The sequence below is a fragment of the Lycium ferocissimum genome, chromosome 5, assembly GCF_029784015.1.
Source record: "Lycium ferocissimum isolate CSIRO_LF1 chromosome 5, AGI_CSIRO_Lferr_CH_V1, whole genome shotgun sequence".
Lineage (NCBI taxonomy): Eukaryota > Viridiplantae > Streptophyta > Magnoliopsida > Solanales > Solanaceae > Lycium > Lycium ferocissimum.
The window spans coordinates 70413961-70425689 of record NC_081346.1 but is presented as its reverse complement, the minus strand read 5'-3'; the positions used below and the strand labels follow the sequence as shown (position 1 = coordinate 70425689).

Here is an 11729-nt window from a genome sequence, read left to right as displayed (position 1 = left end):
CACTGAAGGCTCAACGTATAATGTGCATAAATAGTAAGTACATACCCAAGAAACATGAATTATACACTGCAGGCTCAATGTATAATGTGCATAAATCGTAAGTACATACCCAAGATACATGAATTATACACTGCAGGCTCAATGTATAATGTGTGCATAAATAGTGTATGCCTAGTTTATACATTGTCCATCTTTCGTGTGTCATGTATACATAATGACTAATGAGTATAGATTAAATGCATATCATGTATATATATCGTATGTTCAGGTACCCTTCAATGGACTGCTTGATACTCAAAAAATAATTGTTTTATTAGAATAACAAATCTGGTGTTGTGATTTTTTCCACAAAAATTGTATCATATTTTTTTTTTTTTTAAAAACACTGTACACCTGAATAAATTTGGAATAATGATACGATTCATTTGTTAGAGAAACCCGTGGGATTGGAAAATTGTTCAACAAAATCACATTTCCGTGATTTAAGCAAACAGCAGGCATGGTAATTCCTTTCTATTCTAGTTTGAACGTTGTCCTTGCAAACAAAGTTTATGGCTATACGTAGTTATAAAAAGTAAACTGTATCATGGGGCCGGTTAATAATGTTTTTTTCCCACATAAAGATCCCTTCATAACTAAGTATTATATAAATAACTTTTACATTATAATTCCTGCACAATAAGTATGTGAACCAAACGCTTCCTTAAATTAAGGTAAGAGGTGCGGAAGAATTCCAAGTTCAATTCTCATCAAAGTGTAAATTCATATCTAACTTTAATAATAGTAATCTTTCTAGATTTTATGTTATATACTTCGTCAATACGAAGAATCTTTAAAACCATAATAAATGTTACATTGTAAGTTGAAGCATTTTCCCAATCTAATTGCATATTGGACGAAATAAAGCAAAACAATCTATGCAAATTGAAAATATTATCTTCATGTTTTCCTCTTTTATAAGGTACATATTAACGTCATGAACAACGGCCGACTTTGTTAACAGTCAAAATCAGATAGAAAAGTGAAGAATTTTGCCACGTATAGGAAAAAGCAATAAATACCTGGCCGGTTTCCACTTATATTTTTTTAATTAAAAGAATTTTGAAACTCTTTTTGTCATGTGAGGTCTGAATAAAATTAAAGTTGTAAGTACGTTTTCACTTGTTTTTCCTTTAGATTTGACGGTCATTTAAGGAATCAACTCTTTTTAGGTTGACTGTTGTAATCTACTTTAGTAATTGCAGTTAATTACCAAATTTCTACTGTAATGTACTCACAACAGTAAAAGTTTAGTGCCCCATCTTAATTACTCCCTCGAAAAAAATTATCCTCCTTTCCTTTTTAATCTATCTCAAAAAAATTATTCCTTTTCTATATTTAGAAATAATTTAATTTTATGAAATAATTTATAATCACATAAATATCTAAGACTTGTTTTAAACCACATACTTCAAAAATCTTTCTTTATTTTTTAAATTTTATGCCAAATCAAAAGAGGATAATTTTTTTTTTGAGACAGAGGGAGTAGTACAATTTTAAAAAGGAATTAATCTCTGCCTCTCTGGACATTTTCGTTTTCTTTTCCTATAGATATTTACAGATTGATGGAAAATTTTAAAAGTTTCTAAAAGGGGGGCATAATCTGATCAACATTATGGAAAGGAGTAGTTTATTGACGTTTTTATTTTGTCATGAAAAAAACATGAAAATAGACTAAGGTTGAATTGAACTCATTAGAGGCATTCAGGATAATGACCACAGCTGCCCTAAAAAAATAAATAATAATAATTAACTGTCCTTTTATTTTAAGCCAATCCACCAAAAAGCCAACAAGAAACTTAGATAATTTACATATCCAAAAATACACTCTGAAGATCTATGCCTGGTCCTTTCTTATTTTTTGCAAAGACAGAATTCTAGAACAAAGTTACACACACAAATGTCCAACTTTTCTGGTTGTATTTGGAAGAGAAAAAAACAAATAAACCAACCAGGCCCCTACTCCTTTGAATCAGATCCAGTATGTTGAGTCAATGAGCACAGAATATCAATGCATTTATTATTACTTTGTCAAACAAAGGATTTTGATATATACATCAACCTAACAAAAGCCAGAACAAAAAATAATCATAATCTTTCATTTTTCACAAATTTTAATCGATATGCAATGTATAATCACAATTATACATTTATACACTAAATATACATCAATGACGTCTATAGACTGTAATGGTTAGTGAAAGGATGCAAATCGTAGAGATCACACTTCAAAATGCGGCAAAAACGAAATATTTTTTGTCTAAATCTTGATATGCGAAGTAGGTATTTGTATTAGTATGACGTAGCAAGTACCTGATGAAATAATAGAGATAGATGCAAGTTGATTCCGACACTATCGTTATAAAAAAGACAATAGATATTTAAAAAATTTGTTCAATTATAAGTACTCTTCAAGTCGAATCCAAAAGAAAGACCAAAAAGAAAAAGAATATGTTAATGGTCCTCGTGAGGGTGTGGATACTGGTTGGTACTTTGAATTGGTATCTTTGAATCTTCAAGAGGGATCATAAATACATAAAAAATATATTCTCCACAAAATTACATAAATTTCTGAAAGTCAGAGCATCCAAAGATGATTTAAAAAAATAAGTTCACACTATACAGTACACAACCATAGTAAAGTAAAAAAAGAGGACCAAAGAAATTAAAGACAAATTCGAAGAAATGTTAAATAATTTAAAATGTACCCACCAAACAAAAGAAAAGAGTAAACAATAAAAAATGTCCTTGAGGAATGGTGCTGAGCTGAGCATAGCAGAGAAAAAGCAGAGTACCCAAAAAAACATTTTCGTTGTCATTTCATCTTTCAGCGTACGATTGAATGAACCTTATTTGCAATTTTTGTGTTTTCCTACGTTTAAACCTTAAAAACAAGATGAAAAACATAGATATTCTGTTAAATTTATCCATAAATTTTATTTACATATTCGAATATAACATATTCTAATTGAGCACTTAAATACGTCAATAAAGTGCTCTTATTAGCTATTTTCTACCCAAAAATCCTAAAAAGCTTTTCTCATGTGTTCCAAGCTCTCATTATGTAAACAAATTAATTGCTCAAAATATGTCACATCTTTTAATTATACACATTAACCTCAAAAAGTCATAAAACCTCATGTATGATCAAAATGATTATGATGTGTATAATCAAAAGATGAAACATATTTTATGTGAATAACTTATTATGTAATAGACGCTTGTTAATACGCAGAATTTTTTTTTCAAAATATGAGCCAAAAATATCTAATAAAAACATTATATCATGTCTTTAGGTGTTCAAGTAGAACATCTCATAATAGTGTGAGCGTCTAAATAAAATAAATTCTAACAGGCTATAAATGTATTGCCTTAAAAAAAATTACTACAATAGAAACAAAGTTTAGTTACAAGAGTAAGTAATATTTCTTGTAAAAATACAAGTATATTGCAATAATATGAAGAAAAGCAAAAATCAACTTTGAGGATCAGGTTCACAAAACCGTGTTGGATTAAGCCTTTCACCTGTTCTTGCTGGTTCTGATTTACATCTTGTGAGCAATAAAGGATGAACATAGGCACCTCCATTTTCTTCTTCTTTGCTACTTTCACCATTAATGGAACTCTGCATTTTTTCACTCTCATGGCTTTTTCTCCACTCCAAATCCCCATTTTCACCTTTTGGTGAAATGGGGTTTGGGTTTTCAAGAACCGGTTTTTCTTCCGGTTCTTGAACATTATTTTGGGGCCTTTGACTCTCAGTATCCAATGAATTCAACTGAGAACCCCAAAATCTACTTGCTAATAATTTTTCTTTCGCTTCTTGAACATTATTTTGGGGCATTTGACTCTCAGTATCCAATATTCTACTTGCTAATGATTTTTCTTTGGATTCTTGAACATTATTTTGGGGTCTTTGACTCTTGGTATCCAATGAATTCAACGGAGAACCACAAAATGTACTTGCTAATGACATTTCTTCCGGTTCTTGAAAATTATTTTGGGGTCTTTGACATTCAGTATAATCCAACGAGTTATTCAAAGGTGAATCCCAAAATCTACTTGCTAATGATGAAGATCTATAAGGTGCTGATCTACACCGAGTCAAAAGCAAAGCATTTTTTGGTGGACCAACAAATCCCTCTTCATCTTCAGTTTTTGCTATAGTTGTGGTAACAACAACATCTTCAATACTCTCAATAGTAGTAACACTACTTGTACTAACTCGAGTTTGAACTCTTTGAGTTGACTCAACTCTTGACAAAGAATCAACAGTTTCAACTCTTTTTCTACAATAACCAAATCTAAAACAACATACCAACTTCTTCAAACTTGAAAACAACGATTTTGGTTTGTTTAATTTCCATTGAAAATTGCAACAACACGGTTTTTTTTGCTTTTTTTGCTGATTTTTTTTCCTAGTGGAACTTGACCGACGTGTGCCACGAACTTGACCTATACAAGTGACTTTTGGTGAAGAAGGTTCTTGAGTTGTTTCGAGACCAACAACATTTTTGTTGTTTTTGTTTTTGTTGCGCATGAACATGGGACTGGCACGTGTCCTTCTACTGCTTTTGCTTCCAACATTGCTTTTCAAGAATCTCATTAATGGTGGTGGAAATAATTTCTCTGTTCTTCCTGGACTTGAAATAGGTTTTCCTAAACCCTTCATCTTCTTTGTTTGTTTTTTCTCTTTGGGTATGTGAGTATTTTCTTTTATGTGATTTTTGTTATGCGTTTGCTGTTCTAGGGAGATAAGAGAAGATGTGGTTTTGTTCTTTTGCCATGTTTCTTTCTTGGTTTACAGTTTTCTGCATCACTTTTTATATAGTCTGTACTATTTTTCTTGTGATTTTACTTTTTTGGTTTTTTTTAGGAATTTGGTACCAGAGACCAAGTGGCAACGATAAGTCATGTACACTTTTATTGGAGTGATAAAATTAACGGAAAAGTCAAATAAAAATATAATTTTGATTAATATTTATTTCATTCATTTTTTATTTGAAATGGGCCATTTATTATCATCAATAGTTTGACTAGTGGGAGTTAATAAATGACTCATCCATGCCATTTACATTAAAGTTGGCAATTACCATAAATGACACAATAGAAATATGATTGTGGGTGGGTAAGGTGTATGGTCGGATTTTTTATTAATTTGGTATTTTTCATTTTTTAATTAAACGCGTAGACCTCTAATTGGAGGCCACGTGTCATATACGATATTATAAAACCGGCGTTAATAAAAAATAGCATGGATGAGTCATTTTTATTAACGGCGATGCCATAAATGAGTCAAACTATTGATGAGTGGCATAAATGAGTCACTAGTTCGATGGCATAAATTAGCCATTTCCTATAGTTCGATGGCATAAATGAGCCAAACTATTGACGAGTGGCATAAATGAGCTATTTCCGATAGTTAGATGGCAAATTTGAGCCTTTTCCGTAAAATTAATTCATAAAATTATAATCTTGCTTAATGCTTTCTCCCTTCACTTTTTACTTGTTCATTATTTTTTAAAGTACAGTTTTACTTTTACTTGTGCATTTTCACATATCAAAAGGAAAATAATTTATTTTTTCTCTTTTACCCTTATCATTAATTATTCATTTCAAATCATTTTTTAAATTCAATACAATTATACGCCAATTAATATGGGTATCATGGTAAAATATGAACTTCATTTAGGGCCTGTTTGGAAAGCCATCCGGGTAATTGGAATTGGGTGTAATTGGATATAATTACACAGTTTGACCTGTTTGTTTGACCAGGTAATTACACAGTTAGGTGGGAATTGAGTGTAATTGAGAGGGTGCAATTACACTCTCCAATTCTCAAGGGGGGCTGAGAATTGGGTGTAATTACATCCTGTAATTACATGATTACTTTTTAGTTTATTTCTTTTTAGTTTATTTTAATTTCTTTTCTTTTTTAATTTATTTTTTATTTCTATTATTTAATTTATTTTTTATTTTATTTTATTTTAATTTCTTTTCTTTTCTTTTCTAATTTATTTTTTATTTCTATTATTTAATTTCTTTTTTATTTTTACTTTTTAATTATTTTTATTTTTAAAAATATATTTTTCTTTTTATAGTATTTATATTTCATTCCTTTCTTCTCATTCTCAACATTTACTTCTTGTGGTTCGATGTAATTGCTTGTATTTTTTTCAGTTTTTTATTTTACCCATTTAGCATAACCGTGTTAATATTCTAATATTTGAAATTACATCTCTTAATATTAGAAAGAATGAGTCATTAACAAACTTGGCATATAATGAGTGAAGTTATTAAAGTAGAGTTTTGTTGTGAATGAGGTTATAGACTTATATTTTCTCTTTCTTTTGAATTATAGGAGTATTTACTTATATTACGTTGAAACTTACTTATGTAACGTTGGAATTTGACATAAGAGTATTATGTTAAATTTTTTTATTTTGGATTTTGAATTTAGGTTATATCTTCGATTTTAAAAATATTTAATTTAGTATTATTGACTTGTTATTTTACATTGCATGTTGTTTATTTTTCACTTACAGTTGATAGAATTATTGTCAAACATTTGAATAATATTATGGCATTATATTTACAAAAATTCTTTTTTTGTCAAACATAATGTTCTCACAAAAAAAGTATGCTTCTAAGTTTTATAATCAATTAAAATATTATTAATTTAAAATTATATATCAATTATTTTTTATAATATTAGTTACAAATATATGATTATTAATTAACATATTTTCAAGAAACAATGTATTATTAAATAAATAATTTAATATCATTTATATATGCACATATTTTTTAAATATTATTTTTAAATTTTTTATATTTAAATTTTATGTTTAAATTAAACTAACTGTGTAATTACACATGTGCAATCAAACAACACGTTTGTAATTACACTGTAATTACATTGTGACAAACAAACAGGTCGTGGTAATTACAATACTATGTAATTACTAGGCTGTGTAATTACTAGGGTAGTAATTACACCAATTCCAATTACCAGGTGGCTTTCCAAACAGGCTCTTATTATTTCTTAAGAGGTGTGTAAAATTCATAGTGGACAAGTAAAAGTGAACGGTGGAAATATATTTTAATTTGAGCTAATAATGACCAATATATTTATTATTTAGCTCATTTTGATCGGTATAAATTAAGGCTATCTAAAAGATGAGTTGATTTGGACAAAATAGTTTAAATCGACCCACAAAAACTTTATTAAATTATTTTAAAAAAAATTTACTTGATATATTATATAAGTAATAAAGAAGAATTTTTTAATTAGATTTGTCTGATGGAGTATTAAACAAATTTTAAGAAAATAAATAAATAAATTAAAATCTTGTAGAGTTGGGAAGGTTGTATTATGATCCATATAGCCTGTCTATCCGACCTATCTCGAAGTATGTAACTTTTGAGCAAAGTTGGAGAATGACCTTTTTTTGATTCGTTTCAAGTTGACGCACTCAAATTTAGTTCAAACCGACCATTTGTCATCCCTAATCTCATATAAAAGATTAAATTGACAAAGAGAATAATCAGATACGACACTAGTTTATTTTCATGTGTCAACACGTGAAAATAATTGTTTAATGATGAATGTCGGTGAGACTCGAACACATGATCTATGTATGTTTTAATATCATATTAAAGTGTGTGATTCTCATTTTAAAGTCTAAGCCTTTAAGAAGAACACATTTTTATTAATAATTATATCTTCAATACAACATAGGTGGAATTGGATACCATTGACACTAAGAAAACTTTAAATATGGTGGCAACATTGCCAAGACAAGGGTAGTTCAAAAATTATTTTAAGCCACAAGTTCAATGAAAATGTGTTATTTTTACTAATCCGTTTTTTCGGCAAATGACAAAACATTCTCTATATAAGGTTCTTTATTATTCGGCTTGGATATGAATATTGAATTTAAGCTCTATAGGTTCAATTATTGAGGTTCGCGACATTAAACTCAATATATTTTTAAATGATGAATTTAGATGTAATATCTTTTTCAGTTTAATGAATATTTACATATAAATTTATGCAAAACAACAAAAATACTAATTCAATTAGATCCAAAGCCGAAATACTGTATCAGCTTTTAATTGTGCTGAAACCTCGAGACTCCTGATTAAGACCGGAAAGGATAACTATATTCTAACAAATAATCTTGGTGATTCTTGTGATTTTTACTGATACTATGCAGTAATGGGGTATTGAGGTGGTGGTGTTTGGTGTTAAATTTATGGTAGTACAAATAAATATTAAAAGTATTGCACGGATGGCTGAATCAGGCAGCAAGATTTTTTAATTGTAACTTTGCAGGCTTCTTTTTGGCTTTATACTTCTCACCACAAATTTCTTGGCTCTAGCAATTTCCAACTTTTGTATTCTTTCTTTTCATCCCTTTCTCCACATTTATATTTTGTGGGGTACAATAATTCTTGTATCTCAGCAGTAAAAGCAAATAAAAAGAAAAAGAAACGTCGAAACTTGTGGATTATAGGACTATTGCACATTTAGTTTTATTTTATATCTTGCTAATAGAAAAAATTAGTTTCCACTTATAGGATGCATGAGATATCGAATGTTTCAAGTTCAAACTCTGAAAAATGAAAAAAACTTTTGATTGAGAGCGCTTTGCCTTAATGGATGCTATATGCGAAATCTAAATTAATTCAATCTGTAATTTTTGCCGAATGATTATACCCAAAAAGAGAAAATTCTTTGGAGCAGGTTGTTATTAAACAAAAGTTGCATTAAGGAGAATGATTTTACCTATCTTTCACGTTTCAACGTTACCAACCAGATGTTGACTTCATTATTAGCCTGAGATTGTCTCTTCTTTTTTAGTTTGATAGTGTAATACTCGTGCCTTTGTCTGATACATAGGTAAATATAATGTTGCCATCATGTAAATACCTAACGAAATTCACCAAACTTATCCCCAAAAATGGATACCAATTGCTAACAAAGAATCATTATCCAAACCTACCTTTTTTATAATCGTTCAGTATTTGAAATTTACAAATCTGAATAATATAGATTTGCGTTGCTTAAAATTCATTAAAGAATTACTGACCGGGAATTTTTTAATTCTCAAAATCTTAATATGACACCTTTTTTTAAGATTGAAGAATGTCATTCATCCCACTATACTTTTGACGATCATTCTTCAACCTATTTAACTTTCTTATTTCTTGTCATTTTCATACAACTAATCAAACGACTTGATATTGAATGTTGGAACAACTTTTCCTCACTAATTTCCCTTTCATGAAATGGAGTTTGGTTATTGGTCCAGTTCTAAAATTATACTATGAGCAACCCCTCTAGTTTTACCATTAATGCAATCCAGCCCGCCTATTATAGAGTACTACGGTAATTAAAGTTCCATCATATTAAATTAGAACGATCCTAGAGATCTTTGGTAGTTGTGCTTTTCATATACTATCTTCTTCCTTGTTTTCTCTTGGGATGTTAATACCTTTTTGATTTATTATACGAATTGACACTCCAATTTGCACGATTTTGAAGTTAAGAGGGTGAAAAATTGGGTCCATTAAGTTTTGTAAAGTGACAGCCACACAAGATTTGCTTGTCACAGTCTAAATTCGTAGCAACGTATTGTCCGGTTTGACCCATTAAATCTCACGGATTTCTCCCTTGTGCTATTCATTATTGAAGCCAAAGTGCACGTGTCATGTGAACTTGTGACATACTTTATAAAGTTTTTTTATTTTCTTCGCTCATTTCAATGTGGAATTAACCTAATGTATCATATACCCTTCTTCAGAAGTTTGCAGTCTAGAAACTTATAAGTACTTTTTTTGCGACTCTATAACCCGCCCTCATCGGCCCACATTCTGTCATGAGTGTCACATTGCCTACCCAAGATTTTTGCATCTCTATTTCGATTTATTTAACCACGTTATCATATTGGTTACAAAACTGATTAATGGATGATCAATAACTATGTCACAATCTCAAACTACCTTAAATTTCGCTTGTAATTACTCCGCTTTATTGAAACCTAATTCATTTTAGTACTTCAATGTTAAAACATTAATCATAGTTTGATTATTAAGTTGTCTAGTTATTGCATACTTTTACTTTTCACAAATTTAAGTCTGACTATACAAAAGTTACATACACTACCGCAACACCAAAAGGAAAAATGACTACAAAGAATGTATACAAATAATGTACCCAAAGTTAACGATGTGGCTTAGCAATTAATGAAGGGTGAAAATATCAATAAGTATTGTGATGGAGTGGCAAGTATTCCTCCATCCTTAACTAAAGTCTCGGATACGAACCCGGAGTATGAAATCGCCTTTGTTAGAGAGCGTTTTACCTCCTAATGTGGGACTTCTCGGCGCAAATCCACATTTAATTCAATTTGAATATGTGTACCAGATATCAAGTGAGAAAACAAAAAAACGGGTGAAAATCATGGAAACTAAAAAAATCGCTGGAGTAGATGCTCATTGATATAATTAAAGGATGCACAAGCTGGACCAAAGACCATCATCAAATTTACTCTAAAAATGTTTACAAAACCAGACTTTGCCAGATTCTCAAAGAATTATTCTTAAGAAATATAAAAGGAAAATACTCCAGGAATTTGATTTAAAAAAAGAGGAGCATTCTCAAATTTACCACCGTATAGCATAGAGTGGAGACCAACTTCTCTAAATGCACATGCAAGTCAGTACTTTTTTATATACATAATGTCAGTAGAATAATAAGAGCACCATACTAGAAAACAGAAAGTCAACTAATATTTCAGAAATCCTTCTGGCAATCAAGAAAATACTTGAAGAGGACAATAAAATAGGGTAGCAAGTCAATCAAGAATCATTCAACTGAAAAGATGTTGAAATAGCTCTGGACACTAGGAAACCAATCAATTCACGAAATGAACTTTTGTGCAACTATTTGATTAGACCAAAGATTTTTTCAAAAAAAAAATCAAACATTTTAAAACTTTATGAGCTAAAATAAATCTTAATCATTTGTGTGGCTTTTATAAAAGCTAAATATATAAATTTTAAAATTAGGTATTTGGACATGAATCGAGCGATATTTGAAAGAATATAGTATTTGAAGTTAAAAAACGATATTTGAAAATTGAAATGTTAAAAAACGATATTTGAAAATTGAAATGTTAAAAAATGATATTTGAAAATTGAAATGCTAAAAAACGATATTTGAAAATTGAAATGCATTACCGACATTTCGGGTTTTCATAAATTTCACATTAGATAAAAGCTCTTTTCATCATCAGAAACAACCTGATTTCCGACCTCTTGCATTGCATTACCATAACGAAAAGAAAAAAGAATTCAAAAAAAAGAGATTGCTCTTGTGACTCGGGATGAACCTCACTGAAAAATGTTGAAATTTTATGAGAAAAAAAATTAGTTCTTACTAGTTTTTCTTTTCAAGTTTAGAGTCAACAATAAACACTAAGTATAACCAAATACGTTTTCGGGAAAAAAACAAAAAAGAAGAAAAAATTGATCCTTTGAACTGACAGGTGCTAAATTACATTAATCTTTTGAACAGACTTAAAAACAATGTGTCACGTAAATTAAAATAGATGGAGTATAATATACAATATATTTCAATATTAGGATGAAAAGACCTCAAAAAACAGTGCTTACACAGTTAC

At 29.6% G+C, this 11729-nt stretch overlaps 1 protein-coding gene across 1 annotated transcript; it reads right to left on the bottom strand.

Moving 5' to 3' along the window:
- Positions 1-3404: 3404 nt before the first annotated feature.
- Positions 3405-4906, bottom strand: LOC132057262 (uncharacterized). The gene has a single exon (XM_059449777.1). It carries the CDS (start codon positions 4709-4711, stop codon positions 3515-3517), a length of 1197 nt encoding a protein of 398 aa, XP_059305760.1. The 5' UTR covers positions 4712-4906; the 3' UTR covers positions 3405-3514.
- Positions 4907-11729: the final 6823 nt, after the last annotated feature.

Bases quoted from the DNA above. Each gene is read 5' to 3' on its own strand.
- LOC132057262 (XM_059449777.1), bottom strand. From the start codon at position 4,711: ATGAAGGGTTTAGGAAAACCTATTTCAAGTCCAGGAAGAACAGAGAAA.